The sequence below is a fragment of the Numenius arquata genome, chromosome 1 (genome assembly GCF_964106895.1).
Source record: "Numenius arquata chromosome 1, bNumArq3.hap1.1, whole genome shotgun sequence".
Lineage (NCBI taxonomy): Eukaryota > Metazoa > Chordata > Aves > Charadriiformes > Scolopacidae > Numenius > Numenius arquata.
The window spans coordinates 53,762,580-53,789,468 of record NC_133576.1 but is presented as its reverse complement, the minus strand read 5'-3'; the positions used below and the strand labels follow the sequence as shown (position 1 = coordinate 53,789,468).

Below are 26,889 nucleotides of genomic sequence, written 5' to 3'. Positions count from 1 at the left end.
AGTCTTTCCTGTTGCAAGGCTCACGCTGATTTTAAAAAAGGCACACCACCTCTCAGCTCGCTGTCACTGATGCTTTTCCTACCACACTGCAAGGAGATTTCATTCTTTTACTTGGCAAAGCTCTCTGTGCTTGCACCAGATTTTTTTTTTGCTCTGTGGTTGGGATGCTAACTCAGTAAACAGGAGGCCACCTCCACCCCACTCCCCAATGACCTTTGCAGAGCAGCTTTTCTCTATTCAAATTTGGTAAATTTTTTTTATCAGCAAAGGGTTTTTAAAAATGCCATCATCAGTGTGCAGTGTTGAGTCGTCAAAGCCAGGGAATGGGATCAAGGCTTTGAAATTCTTTTCCTCTCTCCGCACAGCCAAACTCATCTCACCCCCTGTGGGTTTCATGTGCTCTGGTAGCATTAGTTTCATTTATTCAGCACCTGTGGCCACGGGACCATCCCACACGGGGAACACTCGCTGAGCTCCATGGAGAGTAACTTACAGAGGAAGCATTCTTCATGTGGATGTGGTCAATGCAGGTAAACCTGGGCTTTTCATTAGAAGAGTTTACCCTCTTCCCCTCCCCAAGGAAGATGATACTGCCAGTGAACAAATAGCTAAATAAGCTATTTGTTTATATGGCTGAGACCAGAGAGAGCACCTGCCTTTGCGTGGGACAGACATAGCTGTAAGCAGATTATAAAGATTCAGTCTCTGTTCTGAAGCCTTCACAGCCTAATTTTAGGCTTTTCTCAACACGGCAAGTCATGGCAGAGAAAAGATGAGAACTCCAGTAAGAGGCATGTACTACGTGCTTTGGTGGCACCGAGTTGTGACACGGCTGTGATATGGGCTACTTAGCTTCACAGACCCCTGGTGAATTTCCTGAGGGTTTGTTTATAAACAAAAACTCTGCTGAGATGCTTTCAACGAAAGTACCTGGGGTTTCTCCCCAGAAGGATGCTGTTACAGACTCTCAACTGCCTTTCTGAGGCACCTGGGGACCTCTGGTTAACAGGCTCTGCGGAGCCAGTGTATACTGAGGAGAGCTTCAAAAGTGCTTCAGTTCCACCTGAGCCTTTCCTGCAGTCAGTTAGATGAGCGTGGCCACTCAACATGTAAAATCATTCCTTGGAACTTTAAATCAGTAGTTTTTAAAGTTGGAAAATTCGTCACCTTCTACTGCTGAGTACAGAGCATAAAGAGCACCACTGAAAAATTTGTCAGTGTCCCTGTTTCCCTTACCCCTTCAGTGCGTCATTCCTCCCTGATGTCTGTGTGGTCTCATTTAGCGCTAAGGGGGAGGATCGACTGTATTAGCCTGTCTGCGTATGTATTGCTGTTACACAGCTCTGCTGAATGCAGTATCACATTCGGCATCACCCCTTCACAAAAGACAGAAATTATCCCAAAGAAGCAACAGCCAGAAGTAGGAAATCCTCCGGCTGCAGCATTGGCATGCGTTACTAGATTCAGCAAGCGGGCTTGGCGTTATCCTACCGTGCTGGCTTCCAAAGCAAAGACTGCAGCAAAATAGTCTGCTCTTGATCTGCGTTACAGAAGACAAATAAAAACCACTCAGATTTCCTGGGATGGCAGAATACCTACCCATGCTCCGTCGGGTCCAAACAGCTCTAAAAAGTTGCCAATAAATTCCCTGGACTTTTCTTCCCATTTCTGAATGAGGTCATGGCTCTTCTCTTCCACCTTGTAAACAAATTCTTTTGATTTTTCCTCCACATTCTTGACTTTTTCTTTCATTTTGTCCACTTGGTTTTGAAAGCGGTATTTCTTTTCCTGTTTTAAAAGTGTGGACAGAGATTAATATATAGGGACTTGGTAATAATTTGCCACTGACAGCTGAGAAGAATTAAAAATTGCATTAATGTATCCTAATCCATATGGCCTTGGTTAACTTTTGCCACATTATTTTTATAAATGCAAATTTAACATTTGTGGAATGAAGTGCAGAAGGTACATATTGAAAAGACTGTCTTGTGTGATTACCGTGTTTAATCCACTACAGGAGTCTTTCCATATTTTCCAACTGAATGCACTTGGAAAATTATATGAATCTTTTGAAGGATACAAGTAAGAAATTAACAGCTCAAACTTAATCAAAAGGCAAATCTCCCTGGGTTTCCTAGCAAACACAGCCCACTGCTGACTTGCCAGCCGGGATAACAACTTGGACCAAAATGTCTTTTTGGTTGGATTTCTGCAGAGCAGAAGGAAAACTCTCTTCGCCTCTAAGCCTGGCTAATACAGGAGCTTCTGGCTGCAACAGAAAGATATGGGTAGGCCAGTGGCCTGTGGCCAGAAGATTTGATAGAAAAGAGAGCAAACTCCTAATTGCGAAGTCACAGAGGAACAGAGACGATTAACGTTAGGGGGCTAACATCCGGCCAAGTTTCTAAAATACTTCAGGGTTTAAAGGCCTTTTGTCCTTAAATGCTTCTGTGCTCTTCAAACTTACAGGACACACAGCGAACTAACGCTGAGCCTCTGAAGGTGTAATGGTCTCTGTAGAAGCACAGATCAACTATCGGCTCTTAATTTCCTGTGAACTTCATTTAATGGGCAGTTGAATTTACTTTTAAAACAAATTCTGTTTAGTGCTGAGGTGGGTTTTATTTTAGTTCATGAATCATTAGAAGAACCATCTTTGCAGGCCACAAGGCCAAACAAAATCCTCAAGGTCCAACGAAACCGAACTCACTCTGCACCCAATAAGTGACCAAGCTTTTCTTTTAACAGGGAACCCAGCACTTCTCTGTCTTGGTGAAATCCTGGGGGGTTTCATTTTGAAACACAACAGCCTCTGGTACAAATTAGTATTTCTGAATTTAAATTACTATAAGCTAAATAACCAAATGCCAGGAGGAACTTCAGGATATATCAGTGTCTCGTGGGAAGTGTACCTTATGCAACAGCATCTTAACCTCAGAGCCTCTAAAGGACAAATCTGAGGACCCCTAAGGCGGATGCCTTAATTTAACGGATATTAGCAATACTGATCCTTTTGGGTGGAGTACTTACAAGCAGGATTTTTTTAGAGATTTTGTAGAAGACTGAAAAAAAAGCACAGTGAAATAAATATTTATGCCCTGTGATCTGTGATTTATCTGACAGACTTCAAAATAAGAAACAAGTAAACAAAACCCTCACGAAATGACACAATTCAGTCCTTCACACAGGGGTTTCCCAGTTCCAGGGAAGGAGGGGGAAAGTCCTCCTGTGAGCCAGTACAATCACAGGAAAGATTTCAGCAATGTGGGTTGAGGCCTTAAATTAAGACTTGAAACAGAAAATGAAAGAAAGAAAACTTTCATTTCTGTTAAGTGTTTACTCCTTACTGGAGAGTAAGGTGCAGTTCTGTATATGGAAGCTGAATAATTTGAGCTGCTACCTTTTTCTGAGCCATCCTTTCAAATGGTGCTCTTGCCCTGCTTATTGTGGCTTCTTATCTCTTCAGCATCATTTGTGTACGAGCTTTCTAACATGCTTCCTTGTCTTCTAAAAACTATTTTAGCCTCCTCTAGTAATCTCACTGCTCAGCTGTTTTCGGTTTTGGTTTTTAATCCTGTCGTGTTGTAGAGAACATCTGGATATCAAAATCTTTGCTCTCTGTGCTGCCTTCTCACAATGGGAATACAGAAAGAAGTCGTGTCTTGGGTGAGTGGCTGAGAAGCTGGGGGGGCGCTCCTTCCTAGTGTGTCATTAAGTCACAGCTCATATAAGAAGGGGGAGCAGTTTTGTTACAAACATGAAAACATAAGATAGAAACAAAGCTGCTAATTAATAGGAGCAATGCAAACTACCCTCAGCTTACCAGTTTCTTTTAAATTAAGTTCTTCCCAGCTATTTTAAAAGCAGCAGGAAGAAGATATCGTTTCTTAACCTTTACCCTACATTCGGGGTTCTAGGAGAGAGCGTTTCAGAAGCAAATGCAGATCAGCGTACTTACATTTATAAAACTAACATTCAGCTCTTTGGCGGTGTATCCTCGTTGGAGGTTGCGCCGGGCATACACGTCGTAGTCCCGGACAATCCTTGTAATGATATCCGATGTGGAGATACCTTCCGTTCTCTGCGTTGGTACGAACATTCCTGAGCAAAGTGGGAAAAGAAAGCCCGCTGAGAAAGCACGGCAGGCCCAGGCACTGTGGCAGGTAGCTGGGGATGAACACAGAAATGCCTGACCACAGGTAAGAGACTTGCAATTCTGCCCATCGTATTCCCCGTTCTTTCCTATTGTCCCTGTGTGAGCCTTAGAGAATGCACTAGGTTGCTATACTGTTTATTTTCCCTCAAGTCTTCAGAAAGGCTAAAACTTGCCCCCTTCACAGTGTCAGCTGTTTTGTGGAAGTTATTAGACTGCCAGGAAGGCAAAACCTTGCAGTTGTGGCAATTCACTGAGCAGTTCTTTCCATAAGCATAGCCCTTGTTTAATGTTGTGAAGAGGAGTCGGGGGGTTGGTTTTGTTCTGCTGAGTAAAACAGAGCAGCCTCTGGCCTTGGCCAAAGCCAGGAAGAGCCTTCAGGTAAAAGATGCATTACAATAACTGGGAAAAACCCTGGAGGTGCTTGTAACAGAAAGGTGAAGCGTAATGGTAGTGTGAACAAACCAGGGTATCAGTCTCCACAGCCCCCATTTCATGTCCACCTGGCCATGTCAGTGGCTGCAAAACCATTTTTCCTGGTCCAACAGATCAGTCTCTAACAAAACTGGTCATTTATTAATCTGAGGAATATATTGCTTTTTAATTGCTCCTCATCAAGACAGGATCGCTTGATCTGTTAGAGCAAGTCACAAAGGCAATAAATAGTAGCAGAGTGCTAGCACTACTTTGTTTAGTAGTTATTTAGGGCTACAAAAATTACTACTATCACTTATATGTAATTGCAACATTGAGCTGCTGATGAGAGAGCACTGTGAGATAAGACTGGAAATGGTTTTGAAAAAAAAAAAAGTAATGCTTTGTCTTAAAAAGGCGCTATAGCTACTGGCAAATTAATCCTCACATGTTCACTTGAAGTAGGCAGGCATTGCTAGCTAATTTCACAGGGTTAGAAAAAGATCTGTAGAAGGAATCAAGAAGCTTAGCAGTCTCTTATGACTAAATGTTATGTGATTTTTTTTTTTTTTCCTTTCTGATCTCTAATTAATAGTCTGCTAAAAAATAGATTATTTTAATCACGAGCAGAGAGGTTTCCCTGATCGTGCTTTTCAGGCTTGCAGCAGTCACTCAGGAAACTATTTTTGGAAGCAGTAAAACCCACTTTGAGCCAGAAGCCTTTACAGATAGGAGCTACAAGAATACATAAACAAAATTCAAGCCCTACCCTTGCTAAGCCAAAAGGCGAATTGTTTTCAAGTAGATGCACTAACCCATGTATGAGAACATTACCTTTAGTCACTGATTTTGCTTTCATATGCCTGATGTGTTGGACTGATTCATGTTTTCCAAACTAATTGTTCACAGATATGCACAGGTTTAGTCAGTGCACTCTCACCCAGCTCACTATTGTCCATATGCCCTCCCACCCCCTGAAGGCAGTGGGGAAATAGGAGCCTATGGGAATCTACACAAGGAGCTCCGCAGTTCTTACCTGCTTCTCTGCTCCCCAACAACCTAATGTGGGAAAATGGGAGTACTGGAACTAAGGAAAACGCAAAATGCACCCACAGCATTGGTCTATTTAAAACAAAAACCTCTAGGAGAAAGGGGAAATTCATTATCGTAATAATGCTGTTCTGGAGCATTATTACAGCACTAAATCTCAAAATTCTTCACAAATAAGATTACGTTATTTCCTCATTTATATGTAACAAAATTGAGCCATACAAGACTGACGTCACTTCTCCAGCATCTGGCAATGATCGACAAATCTCTGAAGCCGTAAGTCCATGCTCTATTCTGCAAAGTTTGAATTTCTCATCAGGACACGTGTGCACTGCACCCGTGCCCACCAACAGCAGAGAAGGATGTGCCGGGTTTGGGCACTCTCCAGCTCAGTCTGGTAACGATGCAGTGACACCAAGGGCTCCTGTCGTGTTGTCCTGTGCACTCAGCACCTTATGGAAGAAATGAAAAGTAGCTGCCTGTCCAGCACGTATGCTGTATGTCCCTTGGTGACCTGCCCTTACCAGGGGTACCTTTGTTCTGTTGCCTAGTGAAGTAAGCTGGTTCTGGCTCTGAAACTGTAGTTTCAGAAGCAGTTCCCAAAGGAGGTTTGTGAGTCTGATACCACAGTGAGGTTTGCGAGTGGAAAAAGATCAAGAACTGCTGCTATAAAAAGCTTATTCTTTCAGCTCAGGTCAATACCTGGTCTCCTGCTGTCATTGTATAGCCTGAGAAGGTCACTTTGCACGACAAATTACCATCAGGCAGATTCACTCTGGAATTTTTTTAAGCTTCCGATATACATGTTTATGTAGACCAGGAGGAGGATGGATTCGCCAGGATTCAAAGCAACACCTCCAGGGAGCAGAAGAAAGGGTATGATGAATTCCTCCTCTTGCACTCTTCACTCTGTTAGGATAGCTGCTTGCTGGCAAACAGTGGCTTCACTTTATCTCCTCAGATTTAATTCAGCTTCCTCCAACTGAAGAGATACAAACTCCTGATGACTTCAGCATGTTCATGTTCAATGTAATGTGGTAGTCAACCAAACTGCTAAATAGTCATGGCAAATGAATTACTCTGGTACTGATTTAAAACCTCTGCCAGTGTAGGGAAAAGAACCCTCCAAGCAAATCGGAAGTGGATCCTAATGACTCCTGAAGGCTGACTGTGCTTGCCTGTATTCAGGACTGGGCTGTGTCAAGGTGTCATCGGTTTGTAGTTATCAACAAACCGCTGAAGTTGGCTGGGCTGCTGTGGGAACTAAACTCATTTTCACCTGTTCAAAGCTCTTAGGTGAGCACCCTAAAATCGTTCTAAAAACCCACGTGGGACTCTCTCATGACAGATCTGAATGGCTTCCTGGGGGTTCTGGCAGGAATTCAGCCAAGGACATCCTTTGTGGTTTTACAAATTGAATCTTTCTGCTGAAGTCAGCCATACCTACCGTTAGGGTGTAAGAGAACATGACATTATCTCTACCGCTTCTCTTCCAGCAGTTTTGGTCAAAAGGCAGTAAAAGAATTTGAGCTGAGGCTGTAAAGGGAGGTGCTTAAAATGTAAAGTTGCCCTTACCTGCCTCCTTTATGTGTTTGTATACATCATCCGAGCCAGCGGAGGAGTAGGGGATGTCATCATGGGCTACAAAGTCAATCTGCCAGTGAACAGAAGAAGAATCACATGCCACCATCACTGAATTTTGGTTCAGTGGGAGGTCGTTGTGGAGGATCATCTCTTTTCTCGCCTTCAGCTGATTTGCTTTTGACATTCTCATCCTAAAGCCATCACCTAGAATATTGCACTAGATTTAGGCCTACAACTGCTGTGTTGCGTGATCAATTATGAAAGAACAGCAAGCTTGTCTCCTGAAGCACTGCCATTAACACATCACTCTGGCTGGCTCTGTGTGATATTTTGTAGAAAACCTAAGACACTTGTTCCTGCTTTTGCTGCTACTGGGAGAGCTAAGTCAAGTGGCAAAGCCTCGGCTTTCAAACCCGTGGAGGCAGGATTATTGATTCTGCCTCCTTAGGGCCATGCGTATATACATGTATACCTAGTACTGTCATGCTGTCCTTTCATCACCCAGTGATGTGGACGCTAAAATACATCCTAGTTAATTATGCTTCTGTTAAGATTTATATATATATTCCAAGCCAGTCAGTGCATGTAAAAAATTCTATCCTGCCTTTTAGAGGGCACATGGCATTTTTATGTATTTCTGGCCCATTATTGCACCTGCTGACATTAAAAAGAAATGTGCCTTTAATTCAGGACTTTAAGAGGACTTCAGGCACTATGTGATAACTTGATAGTTCATGATTTCCTTTCCTGATGATTCATGGTCTCCTCTCCTGAAAGTCAATTTGTGAATAACTCTTCAGTGTTATTTTGCCATTCACAAATCTTACCACATAAATCATCTCAGCACAGTGAGGAAAAAAAGGCAAGACAAATATAACATTTTCTGATAAAGATGGAGGCAAGCAATGCCATCTACCTAATTTTGGTGACTGGAATTTACTGAATAAAATAATTTGCTCTGGCTTATAGAATTTCACAGACTTGCTGTTTATTCTCAACTGTCAGTCTACAAAGGGGAAGGGAGGGATAAGGGTAGGAATGTACCTTATGTTTTTCAAGGAACTCGGGTGTCAGTGTCCAGGGTGCATCTCTGATGACCTCATCCACATAACGACAGTGTCTGAGGGCTTCATACCGCTCAGTTTCATTCATCACAGTGAAGCCTTTGAATTTATGAGTTAAATCATCACTGCAAACTAAAATATGGAAGTATCAACAAAATGGTTCCACATCCAGTAGAATTAGCAAGACCAGCAGTTGATTATTTCCTGATAAATCCATTAAGCACTTCATTATTAGCTTAGCTAATTTTGAGGTGCTCCAGGGCATCTAAGAGTTCTGCTCAGGGTTGGCAGGTACAACCATAGAGAGATCCTTCTGAGAGATCCTTCTCTTTCTGGAGCTGCAGCCAGAACCTGAGATACTGTAGGACACCCCAAGCAGTACTACATGCACGTGTTGAGGTAACTCAGTCCCACTATAAGTGGGGATTTCACGGCCTGTGAAACTTCAGGGGTGGTGGCCAATTCTTTAAAAGCAATCAAACAATGACAGAGTGCTCGCAAACTTCATGTATCACAAAATGGTAGAGGCATCACTGGACATCACCTCCTCACAGCAGGGCCAACTACAGCAGGTTGCTCAGGGCCACATCCAGTTGAGTTTCCAAAGATGGAGACCACTCAGCCTCTCTGGGACTCGTGTTCCTGCTTTTTGTTCTTAGATAAACAACACTCTAAATGATGAATTTGCCAACAAAGCTCTAAATCACAACAGAACAGTTTCTCACTAAATAAATACTGCTGGAAAACAAGTCATGGCAGATTTTACAGGAATCTGAGTTTAGCTTTGAGTTCAGCGGGAACTCAATAGGAAGAGAAGTAAGGCTTGTGCCACGTTCAAATGGGAAATCGCAGAAGGAAGCCTCATGGAAAGGACTGGGAGAAGCTGTGGAATGAGCAAGTCCAGAAATCCTGCTTCTTTAACTCTGGATGTACCAATGCTTTGTCACATTGCTTTTAAAATGAGCGGAAGCAACACCCATGTTACCAAAGGACTACAGAAGTCAGGTATTATCTTTCAACCCACATAATGTTGCATAAAACACGGTGGCTATCCCCACAGTTGTAACTCTGTCCAATATTACAGCTACAACAGTCATTTGACACCCCACATGGAATAATGTGATACCCATTTATAGCTGGGTTGAGAGTGGTTGTCCTTCACCACAGGTCAAACCTATGCCTTGTGGATCTCACTTGTCTATGACACTGGGACAAATAGTAAATGTACTTGACAAATGATAAATGCAACATTATTAGTGCTGCAGGGGAAGTGTGAGAGTAGCCCTACAGCTGCTGCTTCTTTCTAATTTGAAAGCATCAATCTATCTAGCAAGGCGCTGGCAAAGATGCAGTCTTTTTTGAGATCTAAAATGGATGGTCTTGCTGTGATGGTCGTTAAGGACCTTTAAAGCAGGAAAAATGTAGGAAGGCTTAGATAGCCCTGGAGTTTGTGCAAAATTTAAAGCCAGATAATAATATACATATGAATTTCAGCTAGCGAAATGCTACTGTATCCTATTATGTCATTTTTTGATGCCTGCTGATAAGAAATTTAATGGACATCAAAGCATTTTCAGTAGAAAGATCCCTTCTGAGATTGTATTTGTATTTGTTTACAGCCTTTATGTCATCTTAAAGCTACCCTCTCTTGGAAGAAAGGGTCTACTGAAATTATTGGAAAATAGTAATTTTTGCTTGAATCCCATAGAAAGGTTTGATTTCACTTCTTGATTACTGTTTTTCATGTACAGTGCAGACACAATATCTCTGTATTTCCTTTTGGTTCTGTCATCCTGCTCTAATGACTGATTTGGGAAGGTATAAATATCTATTAAAAAAAAAATCTTAGCTCAAAATAATTGTCTTCACAACAAGAAATAAAAGGGGTTGGTTGTGGTGCCCACAAAGACACGTGACACCAGTGCTTTTGCAGCACAAATTGTATGTGGGTGTGGAAAAGTGCCCATTTTTTTAAACATGCTAAGATGCAGAGTGCCTCGCTGGGAAGAGGTGCTGATGAGTGCTGGCTGCTTTGTCCTTCACTCCAAAAATAAGGGCAAAGCAAAGCTATGCTATGAATTTCAAAGCAGGTAGGCTTTTGCCCCAGAGCTCCTTCCCTGATCTGGGACACCCCCCAGTCTTTTAAAAAGAACAACAAAACCTACATAACTTGCTTTTTTTTTTTTTTTTTTAACCTCACAGTCTTGCACCTCCACTAGCTGCTTCTGCAAGCTATCTGGCTCAGCAGGAAAACAAGAACCCTAAATGTTTCCTTCGTAACAAAGGGATATCTCCTTTTCCTCCCATGAAGCTCCATGAGAATTGCCACAATTCATAAACTTAAGAACAAAACCAAAAAGTGTGTTTATAAGATTTTGCTTTTCCTCTTATTGGGTCTTCCCTCCCCCCCGCCTTTCAACTGATTTGAGACAAAGATGCAAAATAATGCATCTTATAAAGTGTCTGAAGGTTGCATTCACTTCATCATCACTGCTGTAAGCATCTGAGCAGCTGAATGCTGCTGTGACATGTTTATGTGAGGCATATCTCAACCCCAAAGGTGCAGGGAAACTTGAAATGCATGTTTACGAGGCCTCATGAGAGCAGGGCTTGCATAGCCAACTAGGCAGGACGCAGCCACCCTCTGGTGACTCCTCAGGCACGCACCAACTGCTGAACAGCTGTTAGCCAGCCGCACAACAACAAAAAACCCAAGATATTCATAGCAAAAAAACTGATAAGAAAGTAACCTGCTCAGGGACACTCATGAGCTGAAAACTGCCTTCAAATCATGACCTACATTTGGGTCTCCAATGATAACCAGCTGGATTTAGCTTCTCTGCTGATGTTGAAGGCTGGGTCTGCACACACAGTACTGACCTGGCAGCCAGGGAACGTGGGCTGTGCCTGGCTGGCGAAGGGACCGAGGAGCCAGAAATAAATGAGCGGTTGATCTCATTCACTCATCTCCATCTTTGAACAATTTTGAGCGAATAACTGGAAAAGGTAAATTATTCATATGGAGCTATTCTAAGCTTAGAGTCACGCAGGCACCTGCTTTAACTAGAATGGGAATAGTGCCTGTGCTGCTGAGGGCAGAATTTGACTTTTACTTTAATTGATGCAATTGTAAGATGTAATTCAAGGCAAATCACCCATAGAAAGCCCCCAGAGTGGAAGTAGCATTCAAAGTCATAGTGTATAAACAGCTGGGGGTGCGAGCACAGCAATAACTCTCTGATACTGAAGCACAGAAAGAAAAATCCAGTGCAATAAATAACTCTGATCTTACCTCCTACTAATAAGTAGCTATTTGGGAAGAGGGTTTTGGCTTGCATAAGAGCTCTAGCATGGCCAGAGTGGAAGAGGTCAAATATCCCATCTGCATACACTCTGACAGGTCTGTCAACTGTGGAGAAAGAAACACAACAGTGATTTTTCAGACCCAAAACAAGTTGCACTTAATTCTTACTGGGCAGGTTTTGGTTCCCTGATCGGATGATTGCAGAGATTTACCCCAGTTCAGATGTTCAAAATGCACCGTGGGTGAAGTTGCACTATTTTATCCTGCTCATTACTTGTTCTTCCTTGTACTCTCTGCTGTTTTCTCTCAGACTTTGCCTATTTATTATCATCCATCATCCCCATATTCTAATTTAGCAAAAATGTCATCTTCCTTCCTCATTCAGAGTTCCACCATATGTCTTGTTCTTTTCTCTCTGCCTTTCTAGTCAGTTCTCCATTCTGGATTTTTTCAATTTTCCCTTATTTTTTTTTCCTACCATCTCCCTTTTCCTCCCCTCTTGTCTGTGACTTTCTTTTTTTCCACAGCTTAATGCTGCAAAAATGTATTGCTTATCTCTTCCACATAAACCTTTCACTTTTTTTCCATCCATCCCCCAGGCTTTTCTCTCTAATGAGCTGATCATTTCTTTTTCTCACCATCTTTCTGCTATCACTCTTACAACTCTTGCTTTCTCTACAACATCTTCAGCAGCAGCCTCCAGGTAGAAAAAGGACTTGCTTTACCAAATGACAAGCTTGGCATCTGTGCCACAGAGAAGTCACCTCCAAGCAAAAGGACAGCAGAGATGACAGCAACAGAGCTCCAACCTCCATGGACTGTGCTTCAGTGCTACAGAGAGATACCTCTGCTGTCAGGACATTCAGGGGTCGACAGAAATATGGGGACAACATTGTTCCTTGCAGAGATGAGTGGAAAGCTGGGGCTTACCTCTATAAAGTGTAAATACTTCAAAAGCTTATTTTTTAAAAGAATTCAATGGAATTTAGGGGGGTGTGTGTGAAGTATTTATTCGGGACTTTATGTAAAATCATCCTGTTACCCAGCCCGATCACAAAGGTAGGTCTGGAAAAACTGTCCAGATAAAGAGTTCCAAAATTGGGCATGCTTTCTTTTCAAAGGGCAAATGGCCTTTAAAGCCACCTAAAGTCCAATGTGATCAACAAGAATATCAGTGAAAGAAAAGGTTTTACAGCATACAGAGGCAGTACAGAAAGAGAATCCAGGAGGTAGCCACTGCACAACACAACTTTAAGGCCATCTGGAGTGAGCTGGCAAGCCTTCCTTCTGACCAACATACAGACATCCATGAAAACATCAAACTCTAAGTTGAAACGTTTTCTCTAGCACAAGATAACGGTCCCCTTGTCACTGATTTCTTCCCTATTACCTGAGAGCACCAGATACCAGGCTGGCCTTTCCGCTTCCTCGCAGAAGGCACAAGCCAGCATGGACAGCTGTTTGTAAGGCAGAGCCTGTGCTTGAGGAGCACCCAGGGTCCTGCTGATATTGCTCTCTACACATACCTGGTGTTCCCAGGCGGGCTTGTGCAATGGTTAGCTTCTCATGAGGGGCTTGGCACTGACAGCTTGTTTCGTCTGCAAATGGAGCAGGTGCCGTCAGAGTCTGGAAGGGGAAAAAAACCACAAAGAAAGTCAATTTGTTTCTTCCATCAAATAGTTAAAAAAGAACCATTTAACTGTGTCAAGATGCTGTAACCAGGCTTAATGCTGATTTGTTCCCTGGGGATTTTTGCTTTTTGGTCACCCCTGGGCATACACAATTCACACAAGGTAAAATGATGAGGAAAATAAAGCTTTCCAAACACATCATGCAACTTAATTCTTTGTCTCTGTTGAGAAGCACAAGTATTTCTGAATTGGTGCAGGTACGTAATTTTTCCATTTGCCAAGATCGAAGTCGGGTTTGATGGCCCGCACACCTTAATCCTTGCTTTGGTCCCAATGAGTCCAAAGGCTTAAAATGCAAAATGTATTACACTATGTATGTAGCTGGAAAAACTAAACGGGATTTAGAAAGCTGCAAATGGGCCACCTCCTCACAAGTACCAGTTCCTCCCACTGGCAAGACACCAGTACAGATGAGTGGAACTACAGGTTGCTTTGTTGTTTTTAATCAGAACCTTGTATAATTTTGAGGAGCCATTCAAAATAAAGGCAAGACTGCAACCAGAAGTCCGAGCTAACTGAGCTGCAACTCCTTTCTTTGGTCTGACACATACTGTAATAGTACTAAAATGCTCTAGCTGTGATCACAGCACCACAAGGATACTTGCTCTGAAGCAATTATAACCTAAAGATCTAAGAGAGAGGGTGAGGATGTGTCAAGAATGATGTGGCATTATCTGCCAGGAAACCTGATTACAGAAATTACATTTTCTGTCCATGCCTATGTAGGAAGTTATCAGCAATCAGAATCTCAGATATTTATTATCTGCCATATGGTCTGAAATGAAAAAACATGCTTCTACTGCTCTTGGCTTGAAATCTTTATGAAATCATAAAAACTGCAAACTACCGTAAGCTGAGTTTTGGGTTGCTTTCTTTTTGTGAGATTAGGTGGTGGTTGAGACAAGCTGAAATATGTCACTTACTTTGCTTCCACCATGACTTGGCAGGGACCTCATGGCCTTGAAGCTGCAGCTTGGTTTGGTTTTGACAGTGACCATTTGTGCAATGCACAGTTGTATCAGTTTCAGCATCTATGGTGGATGGTAGCAGAATCGCTCTTCCCCTTTACACTATTTTCTTCCACCTTTTGGATACTGAATGCTTAATCACTGAGCATATATTTTCATTAGCATGCCTGAGACACTTTTAAGACATGTCAGGCCTAATTGCTGCTGACCTCTGAGGTCACTGGCTTGTTGCATGGAAAGCTCAGAGAACAGTAGTAAAACAGCAGCAAAGACTTAAAGTGAGCTAAGCTTCATATCCAGCTCTTTCTGCTGCTTTACTATTCATTTTGTTTACTGAAAGCACTAAATTTTTATTTAGATTGCTTTTTTTTCCTCCTTCCATTTTTCTTTCCTTTTTTTTCTTAATCTCCAAGGTTGCAGGAAATCATCTGAGGTAACGTTAATATCTTAGTGATGAAAATCACAGTTTCTCTGCACAGACAAGGTTAAAAATGGAGAAACTATGACCAAGTCCAAGTTTCTGTCTGGGTTTTGTGGACGGGCACTGTTCATCAGGCCACCCACGCCGCACAGTGTAGAACATTACACATAATCATACTGTGCCAGCTTCTTCCTTTATTTTCTAAATACTGTCTTTTTGCTCCTGGCTTTGCGATCGCTGTGTGCTAACCTGTCTTTTTATCTCCAAGCAAGGTCAAGTTACACGGCAGCCCATACAGCCTGCTTCCCGCTGGGATAAAGAGGAAGGCAGAAAAGTTAAAACAATAATGGCTATGGTCTGAGGCCTGCAACTGGTAATCAGATCCTAGGTTGGCAGAGGCTGTTTCCTTGGAGATTATTTGAAGAAAATAGGCCTGGTTTGCGGCAAGATATTTTTTGTCCCCCTAGGCAAACACAGTGGTGCTTTTTATCCATGTAAGCGCCTTTGCAACACCAAGATTTTTCTTTTGGTCTCTGCTCAATGGAAAACCACATCTATTAGCTTCCCATCGGTCTAGCTTTTGTGAATGCTCATCATTAAAAGCTTCCTTTACGGCCGAAGGCTTAGAACCAGACTTGTCACTATTCCCGTTATCCTGTGACCTCTCGGTCACTGAATATGAAAATACATTAAATAGATTAAAACCAGCAATATTCTATCAAAGAGAAGGCACACAGAGAAATGCATAAAGACCATGTGCTGACAGATCAACTGAAATACAGCAATAGTTTCCCAATTAGTATCCAGTATTATTTCATCTGGTCTAGAAAAAATGTTGCTGAGCTTAACAAAAACATCTTATGAGTAAAATAAGATGAGCCCATTTCATTTGTATATAACAGCATAAGATAAAATATTTCAAGAAATTATTAAAAACCAGAAATAATTTATCAAACCTCTTTCAGTTTGTATATAATTACTTGTATTCTTTCCAGTTTCTTGTCAGTAATAACTAGAATTGGGAGAAGAGCGCAAGTCGTTTATATAGCTGCTTTTTCATTTTGGTTAATCCATTAAAGTACTTTTAGAAGTTCGCTATAGTGTTGCCAATAATCAGATGGTTAGACAAAGACTTTGTGCAAATGTACTTCATCTTTCTCTGACAGATTTTTCCCTTCATCTCCACCTTCATTATTTTCTAGGCATTTACATTTGCAATTACTCAAGCAAGTCAAATTAGCCTCATGTTTTGGACCAAGGTAAGCTTCTGCGATCTGCATCATCCTGTAGCAGGGTGCTCTATAGCCTAAGCATGAGTTCAGTGATGAATTATCTCCGTTTGCTCAGCACCTGCCTCCTCCTTGTATTATTTGATATTCTTGTACTAGAAGCTTCAGTAAATTCATCTGTAGTCACTTATTCCCTGCCTGTCTCTTTTCTCCTCTCAGTCATGTTTTCCAGGCTGAAAAGCTTTACCCCATTTATTTGTTCCTTGTTGGAAGCTGGTCCACAAATTTCATTATTTTTGTTGCCCTTCCCTGTTAACTGCAAGGTGATTTATACAGTGTTCAAACTGATAACTCTTCCAATTTCTAGAGCTTTAATAGATAGGAATAGAAAATTATTTACATGGTGCTCACACTTTGTGGTTATCTTTGATGACATAAGCACCTTACACCTGGTGTCAGCAGGGAGATCTTACTTTCATTTAAGCAGTCCAAATGCCACATCGTTACTGTATTATTAATATGTGGTGTCTAGAGAAAGCCTATTACATCACATAAATGAAGAAGTCATTGTAATATTAGAACTCGTTAGTGATATTTACTGCAGAAGGTTAAAAAACTCTTACAATGCAAATCCTGTTCCCTAGGAAGGAAGACCCTGCATTCAATTATAATTAAATTCACTTCCTAAAAATGAACGTACTTGAAAGCATCATATCCAATAATCCTAGCATATCAGAAGCAACTCATTCTATGACACATTTAAACAGTGTCTTACTTGCATTCTCACAAATTTGCAAAATAACTGAATGATTTTTCACTGAATTTCACTGAATTTTTAGAGTTGGAAGGGACCATAAAGATCATCTAGTCCAACTCCCCTGCCAAAGCACGATTGCCCAGAGCATGTCAGAGCACGTTACTCAGGACTGCATCCAGGCGGGTCTTGAAAATCTCCAAAGAAGGGGACTCCACAACCTCCCTGGGCAGCCTGTTCCAGTGCTCTGTCACCCTCACCGTGAAGAAGTTCTTTCTCATATTTGAGTGGAACCTCCTATGTTCCAACTTGTGCCCGTTGCCCCTCGTTCTCTCACTGGGAGCCACTGAAAAGAGTCCGGCTCCCTCCTCCTTCAACCCACCCTTTAGATACTTATAAGCATTGATAAGGTCTTCCCTCAGCCTTCTCTTCTCCAGACTAAAGAGTCCCAGCTCTCTCAGCCTTTCTTCATATGGGAGATGCTCCAATCCTTGAATCATCCTCGTTGCCCTTCGCTGGACTCTTTCCAGTAGTTCCCTATCCCTCTTGAATTGGGGAGCCCAGAACTGGATGCAGTATTCCAGTTGTGGCCTCACCAGTGCAGAGTAGAGGGGGAGAATGACTTCCCTCGACCTACTAGCCACACTCTTCCCTATGCAGCCCAGGATTCCATTGGCCTCCCTGGCCACAAGAGCACACTGCTTGCTCATTGTCATTTTGCTGTCGACCAGGACCCCCAGGTCTTTCTCTTCAGAACTTGACTCCAGCAGGTCCACACCTAACCTGTACTGGTGCCTAACATTCTTCTTCCCCAGGTGCAGGACCCTACACTTTTCCCTGTTGAGCCTCATGAGGTTCTTCCTTGCCCAGCTCTCCAGCCTGTCCTGTTATATGATGCTCAATAAACTTCAGGAAATTAAAAGATGGAAGGTAGGTAAAGGGGGGCTTCCTAGCAAATGCCTCACAGCCCCATTTGCACCCAGTAACGTCTTTGTAACCTGCAAATATATTTAGTGAGACAGTAGCCCAGACAGGAGAGTACAGTGTGGCAGGCAGCCCTGAGCTGGTTCTGTGGCCGGGATATTTTATGAAGAAACCCTACACGACAGCTAGAAGCAGCTTATTTTCAGGTGTATCTTGATGCTGCCTTTTTATTATCGTTCTTCATACTCTCTTAGGCTACTGTTGCCATTTAACTTAGCCGCTAGTCAGCAGATGAACACTCATAGCTTATGTTTCCAATGGATTAAAAGGAAAGTGATTGGTGATTTGTAGAGGAACAGGAGTCATACCACTGAAATAACAGGTCAAAAGTACAAGCGCCTCCACACCCTCTCTTTTATTTACAGCCTGTAATATGAAATAATTAGTTGTGTTATTGTTTGTTTTCTGGTGGGTTTTTTTTTGTTTGGGTGTTTGTTTTTTTTACACAACAGCAAGGATGACAGAAATATTTTTGAAAATGGGCAAATGTAGACCCATCTATGCCATTGCACATCTGCCATTGTAACTCTGCCTGCAGGATTATAATGTAACGTGCTAATGGAAGGAGTTATTCTTTTCGATTTATTTTTTTTTCATTTGTGCAGCTCACCACATGACATAGACAAAATCATTGTTCTCTCGGTAAAGAAAATAGTTGTTTTGTCATCTAAGATTTTGCCATCAACAAAGGTCTAAGAAAATTTCAGATCTTGAACCGTACAGCTACCAAGGCAAAACTTGGTAGAGCAGGCTGGGCTTATGCTTATAAAACAATTAAGCCGGCAGGCAAATTCTGTGGGAGGTCTGATGCTGTAATCTCCTTTTATCTCAGAGGCAGCATTTAAAACAGATAACTGATTTCACTGGAACAAATCACATGGGTAAGATCTGCTCATATGAGGAAAGATTATTTTGGGAAGCTGCTCCTGATGTTGACAAACAATAATTACAGAGCAGGAAATGCTGATACCAGTTTTAAGGAACATTTAAGAGAAAAACGCTATCAAAACTCTTGAGAAGGAATTAAAAATGCATGCTGAGTTTCTGAAGTACGAATACCCTTTGCAAGTGGAAACACTACGTGAAGGACTACCAAGGGCTTCTCTGAGAGATTCAGGGAGTGAGCATTGTGAAAAACGAAAATCACGTTGTCTCATGTATTACCTTTAGTAACCTTGACCCAAACAGGTAAATTTACGAGCAATTAAGTTGTAATTGAACGTTCCTGGTGGGTGCCTCCAGGTAAACTTTTAATGCGTGTATCAAAGAAAATCTAGCCTGTTCTCCCACAGTTCTTCTGACTCTGGGAGGTGGATGTAAACTAAAAATAGGGCAAACTAACCTAACAAGAATTATAACTTAAAAAAAATACTAATCTGTTTGCAAGCACTCCAAATTGCCTTATTCTCAGTTGCTTTTTCTGGGCTTTTTCTTCAATCAAATATACTTTGCTTGTCATCAGTATTAAGTCAGTCACGATCAAGTGCAAGATGCAATTGCAAATGGAAGATGTAATAGAAAAAAGCAGCTTCCACTGCCTTCTCAAGAAGCACAATGATGTATGTATATACAGATTCATAGATTATGTAACCAGAACAACAATTATATAATCTAGTCCAATATTTGCAAAAGGCCAAAGAATTTCGTGAGAAGATTTCTGTGTGACAGCCATGACTTTTGACTGAACTAGAACACGTTATTTAGAAAATAAAATCCATCCCAGAGGTAGGATGGGCCCCAAGTCAAGCAAAGCTCAAGCGAAAGAACTGCTGAGGAAGCACCTCAATCTCCATGATCACCAGCTGGAAAAGAAATGTGACCCTTGGCAGTTTACGCACCTGAGCCTGCTCCCCTGGCACCGCTGGAAGGAGCACTGCGTACGAGCAGCCCAGGTAGGACTCACTGAAAGAGCAAATTGCAGCTAAGGCAGCGTGCAGCCTGTGATCCTACATGCCCTCCTGTCCTGACGGGCAGAGACTTAGCCAAGCTGCCAGCTGTCCCAGCACTGAGGAGGGATATACAGTATTTCGGGATAAAGAAGTACGTGGCTCCTTCAACAGGGCACCGATTACCCATCGGCAGCCTGCAGATGCCATTGCAAAAGGAGGGCACTGCAGCGCCACTGCAGAACCCAGCTGCCCTTAGTGCATTTGCAGTTCAAAGCTGGCCCACCATTAACGCCACAGCCAACAGACCAAAAAACGTGCACCCAGTGCTCTAACGCCACTCTGTGTTTATTGATCAATCCAGAAACTGGAGACAATGTCAGTTTGTATTTTTTTTTAATTTCTAAGACCCATTTCTTCTGACTTGGACGTTAGTGTGCACACCTCGTGCATGCCTCAAAGGACGTAACCTCAGCTGTAACATAAGCAAGGGTTAATCAACTGAAACCAGCTGAGTTATAGCTAAGATATTGGGTGAATTTGGCCCGGTGTTCAATCTCTACTTGTGCTTCTACATAAAGATACTTAATGTCTATCAAGTATTTCATGGCAGATGTAGGAAAGCACTTTGTGTGAACCATTACTCAAAACAGAGATACGTTGAAGAAAAAAAAAAAAAAAAACAAAAAACCACCAACATTTTTTCCTCCTGCACAGGAGGCACGTACTCTCTGCAGTTCCCCAGCTGGCAGGCAGACACACCTTGGGAAGAACTATTTTCCCACAGGGAGTGCACTGGGCTTCTCTAACAGATCCCTGATTCACCCAGTGCCTTTCACAAGAGCTTTTCTTTCACCTTATGCCGTCTGTTTATGTGTGTGGGAAAGGAAAGCAGATTACGTGGAAACAAAGGTATAAGCACATACTGGGATAGACAGTTCTGGCTGCATTGAGTGTGTCTGTGCACGATCTTGGATGTGCGGTTATACGCCACACGTACTTCTTGCCCAAGCAGTTAGTATTTGGCTCCGAATTCTGTATGTCTTCTGCTCCACACCCATGTACGTGATGAGCTTCTTTTTAAATTTTATACATATGTTACGTTATAATGTTGCATATGTTTTTGAGGAGGGGGAAGAGAGAAACTATTCATAACGGGTTTCTACTCCATTTTAAAGATATGACACAAACTTTCATAGTAAGAAAAACACCACAGTGTAAGAAATTGGTAATATTCTCCTAATAGAAGCTGCTTCTAAAATAGCATTGCATATACGCATTTGCAGGCAAGGAATACAATACATGGAATGTAATGTTTGCTCCCTCTGTTTATGTGTCATTTGTGAATCCTGCAAAAAATATCTGTAGTTCTGCATATCTGTTATACATATTGCAACATGTTTTTGCAAAGACTATGGCATTTCAGAATGTGTACCAATTGCATATCCTTTAATGTAGTAAAGGCAAATCACAGTAGATTTTTGGTGTCTAGGGGCAATTTTATTTTTTTTAAGTGCAGCAAAGATTGCTGTATGTCCCCAAGCGCAAACCACATTTGGCATGTTTTTTATAGGTTTGTGCTTTTATGTAGTAGCCAGCATTTATGAAATGGAAGATTAATCCAGAGCAAGACCCAAACTTATAAAGGACCAAAAAGATATTTAGTGAAATAAAGTGATTTTGGGTTCCTCAAATATAAGGCTCTTTACATATATATTTATGCTTAGTTCCACTTTGAAGTAAACAGATGGCAGACCCCCTAAGTCATAACATCACGTGAGAGAGAGACAGATGCATGGGACACTTTAACCACAATAAAACTCCCTAAATCCATCATTTGCTCCTCTGAATAAAATTGCATATTCCTTTCAGTGATACAGGAAAGATAAATATGAAGATCTATGGAAGTTCATGGAAATAAAATATCAGAAATAATTCTAGAGGTTGCATCAGACCCTCCCAAAACACTGTTCACACATATGAAGGGAGTAAGACACCCAGGCATGAAAATACAGGAATCCAAGGCATACACACTTTTCTTGCAATTATTTCAAATTTTGTGCTTAACATTTCATTGCTTAACAGCAGCAACAGGGAAAGAGTCTAGAGGAGTCTAGTGCCCCCTTAAACCATTATACAGCTCCAGGGAGTGAAAGTACTGAAACTTTCTCATCTACCTTTCAATAAAATAAAATAAAGAAAAAAAGAAAAATGTTTTCCAAATGTACTTGAATAATTTGAAAAAAATTAATTCACATGCTCCATTCTAAAAAAATTGATAAAATAAACAAAATGGCTAAAGCAGCTGATACATAAAATGACGTGACAACCGTGATCTTCAACTGCACCTGAGACTCTTCTCCAAAGTATTGTAGATTCAGTGGTCCCAAGGTATTTGGTGCCTAATTCCTATTGAATTGTAAAAGACTGTAGCCTCTGAATCTTAAGACAAAGCAGCAGAAATAAGTCCAGGAGCAGACACTGGGATTGCCAGGGTGAACCTCAAGTAGCTTACAGTGCCTTGGCAGCACATTTTATGTGCCATATGGATAGGTCTTAAATCTCCAGCTAGTCTCTCTGCCCTTCCAATGGTGATGCTAAGCAGAAAAAAAACTAGTTGGGTACTTCCACACAGGGCCCTGATGCCCTTTCCTGCACAACCAAATGAGATCGGGCCACAGCTCAAGCTGCCTGAGAACAGGTGTTTGATGGTAGCACGGATGTCACGTAACCATAATCCTGGGAACAGCCCGGTATTCATGGTGTTGCATTGCCAAGGACAGAGCAGGCAGAGCAAAAAGCACCTATCTGCTTCTTTACATCATCTTGAAGATAAGACTCACTTTAATTTTATTTTAAATTAATTCCTGCCTAGTCCTGTGCCCACTAACATCCCTGAAAGCACAGGTCAAACCTACCACCTACCTATCTACTCCTCCTCCCCTGTAGTTCACCTTGGCAATTCAGGGGGGTTTCTGCTTATCTAGTTTCTTAAGGTTCCTTAAGTTGTGCTTAACTTTAAGTGCTGCAGAAGAGCCTGCATTCCTGATTTGGGCTTAATCTCGCATTAGACTCAAAGCACAACAAAGGCACAGCGATGGAAACATACGTTTCATTGCCCTGCATTCCCTTAGCTGGCCTAACCCTAAGGGCTTCAGCCAGTTTTGAAAATAAGACAGGTACCCAGGTCCCAACAGCACTTCTCCAGATGTTATCACTGAGGCCTGTCTTGGATGACAGAGACATGAAATACAAGGAAAAGAAGCTTTCAGCCTGTTCAAGGGAAAGATGAGACCAAGAAGTAGGTTTTGAAGTTTGTTTTCAAGTAAGTTTCGATGTGTATTCGGTTTTGCTTTATCTGCAGCACTGTCCTTATAAATTGCCATTGTTTCCTTTTCTGAAAGACACTATCTGGAATTGCCTTCCTGAACAAGGTGGGTTGAAATGCCTGTTTGTTTCTTTCAGGGGGAGGACTGGTAATTCTCAAGGTGCACACAGGTCCTTCAAGAAGCTGCCTACATGTGGGACCACAGTCTTGTGGGATCGAAGTCAAACTTTTGACTCCAAGGGTCATAAATAAATTATAAAATTAAGCTACACAAGGCTTTGTTCTTACTCTTTGGTATTTCTTCCTTTGGTATCTCTGCTTGCCTCACTTAGGGACATTTCTAGTACAGGCAAAGCCTAAGGTTGGGATTTGCAGGCTGACATCCACAGCCCAGCAATGCTCTGCAGCTTGTGGAAAGTTATCCGGGGCAACTGCCATACCTTGAATGTGCATCATGATATGACCAGCAGCGATCTTTATCCCATTTAAAACACGAAGGCCCCCATGACCAAACCGTGGGAATCCTACAGTTTAAGTAGGAGAAGCAACACTCACTTAAAAAAATGGATGGGACAGTGGTAGATCAGGAAGCGGCCAAACCCAGCAGTTTGGTTCAGAAGAGAAATGAATAAATGCAAAACTATACAAACCAGGATTGGAGAAAGGTTATTTGCGGGTTTTTTCTTCACTACAAAACTGCTAAAATCACCACTTTTGATAAAGCCTGTGACTCTAATTGGTTTGTTTCTCCACTGTGCATTGAGCCTAAGGTACATATGCCACTCAGAGAGAGATTTTTCTGGCATTCAGGTATGTGGAAGTTAAGAACGCAAAGAAGGTAAAGATCAAGTAGGGGGGATCAAGTAAAGGGGAATTGACTGAAGCATGAATGCTCATTAATGCTCTAGTTGGTTAAGAAAACCCAAAGAGTGTCTTGGGGAAAAAATTAATGGCAATTTATATCACAACAGTACTAGGCACTGGAAAACATCAGGTTTCAATACACACTGAAACTTACCTGAGAATTGCCTTCAATGTCCCCTGTTCTCCTGCTCTTTGAAGGATACAGGGGTTTTCTTTAGTCCTATTGTGACACTTCCTGCCAAGCTAGCAGACTCCATAGCCTAAAATCAGAGGACCTAGTGGCAGATATCCATTAAAAATATTCACAGTCTTAAGGCTTTAAATAAATTATTCTTTTTTTTTTTTTAATGAAAAGGATGACAACAACTATTTCAGAAAATAACTAACCCCCTTTTCACCTTCGAAAATTTGGGCTGATTCTGAAGATAATATTTCTTTTAAAAAAGCTTCCTAAAAATGAGCCTATCTTAAGAACTTGAAAGCCCAGATAATTAATTTTAGAAATGCATAATAGCCAATGAACAGCATTAAAATGTTATCTGTAAATATCACAGGCTTTACTTGCCACCAGTTATATCACTCTGAGGTACCAAACCCATCCTGAGGTACCATCCTGAGATCCAAGATACTAAAATGATACTAAAATGAAAACTAAGACGCCCTCTTTCGTTTATATTAATGAAGTAAGTAAGTGACTTGGTTATTGGCCCACCACTATACATGCTGCCTTCAAAGGAGTGGGATCACAGAAAATACTGAAGATCTTAAAAAAGATCTGATAGGAATTTGATACCCATGTTATTAGATCATCATCTGTCAAGGGGTGATTCACTTTAACTCTTCAGGACACCAGCTCTGAATTCTTCTCGCTTAAGACATAACTTGACTATGCTTGTTTGTATCACTCCTTATGCCCTAATCAAGTCTGGTGTATTGCATTATACTTCAAGAGGCAATTTATTTTTTTTTGCCTGAAGATAACGTAGATCTGCTGACTGACAAAATATCACTTTATAAGGACACATTTTCCATAAATCTTTATTCAAAACGTCTCTATTGTCCATTATTAATTTACTGGCACTCGGAAGATCTAAAACATCATAATGAATTCCTGTTTTATTCATGTACTCTAGCTGTCACCTTAATTTCCACAGAAATTATGCTGGAATGCATGATACTGTAAATACTGGCATCATATTGTCACTTCTTTCTTTAAAATCTTTTAAAATGTCAGACTACATGGAGTAATATATTCAAACGGGTTGTTATACCTGAGCTTTTGACAGAGAAATCTTAGACAGCCGGTACGAACACATTGCAGTAACAACACGTGAACTAACTTTCCCTATTAAAACAGCTCCAAAAGCCTTCCATGAACACATTAAGAGTTTTCTTTAAAGTTGATTCTAATTATAACACTAGCAAGTTCAAAACATTAATTTAGGTCAGCTCCAATGACAGTTGCTATTTCTTGTCATATCTGAACAATGTCTCAACTATAGCATTGAATTTAATTACTGAAGTTTGATGTTTAAATATGTTTTAATTAGGACTGTGACTGAATTCTGGTGTTAAATGATCTAATTTCCAGTACTAAACTGTTGCATCAGTCATGCACTTTCACACCTTGATATTCTCTCTGCATTTCTGTGTGTGCATACAGGTACTGCTATTATTATTTTTCTGCCACTTTGCCAACGGTGCATACCATGTCGGGGAAAGGAGTGATCATTGCTGATGGGAATAATGAAAGGTTTAAATAAAATAACAAGGAAATATTCTGACTATTTTAAATTAGCCCGTGAAAAAAATAAAAAGGTGGCTCTCAGATTCTTAACTCCTGGGGCACAGCAGCCTTCTAAAGTTGCCTGCTTGATCTGAAGGAGCCTTCCCTCCTCTTTAACCAAATGAAAGGAGTTTTCACTATCAGCCTTCTGGCTCTCTTCCATCCTCCTGCACCCCCCCCTCCAAAAAAAAAACCCGCAGCTCTCCATGACTCTCCTCCTTACACATCCCCAACCGAATAGGAAACTCCTCACCGGGCCGTGAAGTTGAGAAAAGCGGGGGTTCCCCCACCGCTGGGTGCACTGGCCCCGGCCGCGGGACTGGCCTTGCAGGGCTCCGCAGGGCCCGGGAAGGGGGGGGGGGGGGGTGACAGCCGGGGAAGGTGACAGCTGCCGGCCCCGGCGGGACGCGCCGGTGAGCGGGGGAAGGCCGATACCGGCCATCGCTCCCCGCAGCCGCCTCCTCCGAGCCTACGCTGCTCCTCCGCACCCATCGTTAAAGACATGGGGCTTTTTTTTTTTTTTTTTTTTTTTTTTCTTAATTGTCATACGGTTCCACCAAGCCACACGCTGCCCGTTACCTGAGCTGAAGCCCCGGCTTCGTGCCCCGGCTCCTCCACCCCCGCCTTTCCCAAAGGCGACAGACCTCGCCACGGCGTCTCCCAAACGCGCCCTCCTCCCTGAGGGGCTCGGGGGGAGGGATTATTTATTTAATTTCTTTTCTCCTTCTTTTCAAGGAGGGAACCACAAATCCTGCCTGGCTCTCCCGGGACTCCCCGAGGTCCTCACACCAGCCCGGACGGGACCCGCACCCGGCGGCGGGGGACGGCCCACCCCCGCGGCAGCCTCCGCTCTGCCCTCCCCCGCGGAGGCGCGGCGCCACACAAAGGGACGGGCCTCTCCCCCTCCCTCGGTGTCCGTCCCCCCCCACCCCGCACTCGCCCCCGGCCCCGCAGCGCGCGGGCGGGCGGGAGGGCCGAGGTGGGGCCGATCCCCCGCCCTGGGCCGGGCCCGACTCACCAGGCGAGGCTGGGGGCAGGTGTGCTCCAGCTCCTCCATGGCCTCCGGGGGCCGCGCCTCAGAGGGGGATTTCGGGATACCTGTTTCTGACTCAGCATCGGGCGCCAGCACTGGCATGGCCGGCGGCAGCCTCGCCTCGCCCCCCTTCGCCGCTGCCGCCGCCGCCGCCCGGGCCCGCCCGGCGCGGGGCTCCGCCGTCACGCGCCTGCCCGCCCCGCGGGGGGTCTCCCCGGGAGCCGCCCGGGGGCACGGCCGCCGCGCGTCGCCATGGCAACCGGGCGGCCACCGCCCCCCCACCTTCCTCCGCGCGGGGTGGGACGCCGCGCTCATTTGCATGCGGCCTCCTGGTTGGCTGCTGCCCCGACGCGCCACTGCGGCCCCCCGGCGGCTC

General features: G+C 42.8%; 1 protein-coding gene across 1 annotated transcript in view; it reads right to left on the bottom strand.

Moving 5' to 3' along the window:
• Positions 1-26,615, bottom strand: part of PCYT1B (phosphate cytidylyltransferase 1B, choline) — a 30,167-nt gene extending 3,552 nt beyond the window's left edge. The window contains exons 1-7 of the mRNA XM_074151038.1: positions 26,499-26,615; positions 13,096-13,195; positions 11,558-11,674; positions 8,246-8,397; positions 7,193-7,271; positions 3,959-4,101; positions 1,600-1,788 (exon numbers count right to left, since the gene is read on the bottom strand). Coding sequence (XP_074007139.1) covers positions 1,600-1,788; positions 3,959-4,101; positions 7,193-7,271; positions 8,246-8,397; positions 11,558-11,674; positions 13,096-13,195; positions 26,499-26,615 — 897 coding nt within the window. The remainder of the gene's footprint in view (positions 1-1,599; positions 1,789-3,958; positions 4,102-7,192; positions 7,272-8,245; positions 8,398-11,557; positions 11,675-13,095; positions 13,196-26,498) is intronic.
• Between the last annotated feature and the right edge of the window lie 274 nt (positions 26,616-26,889).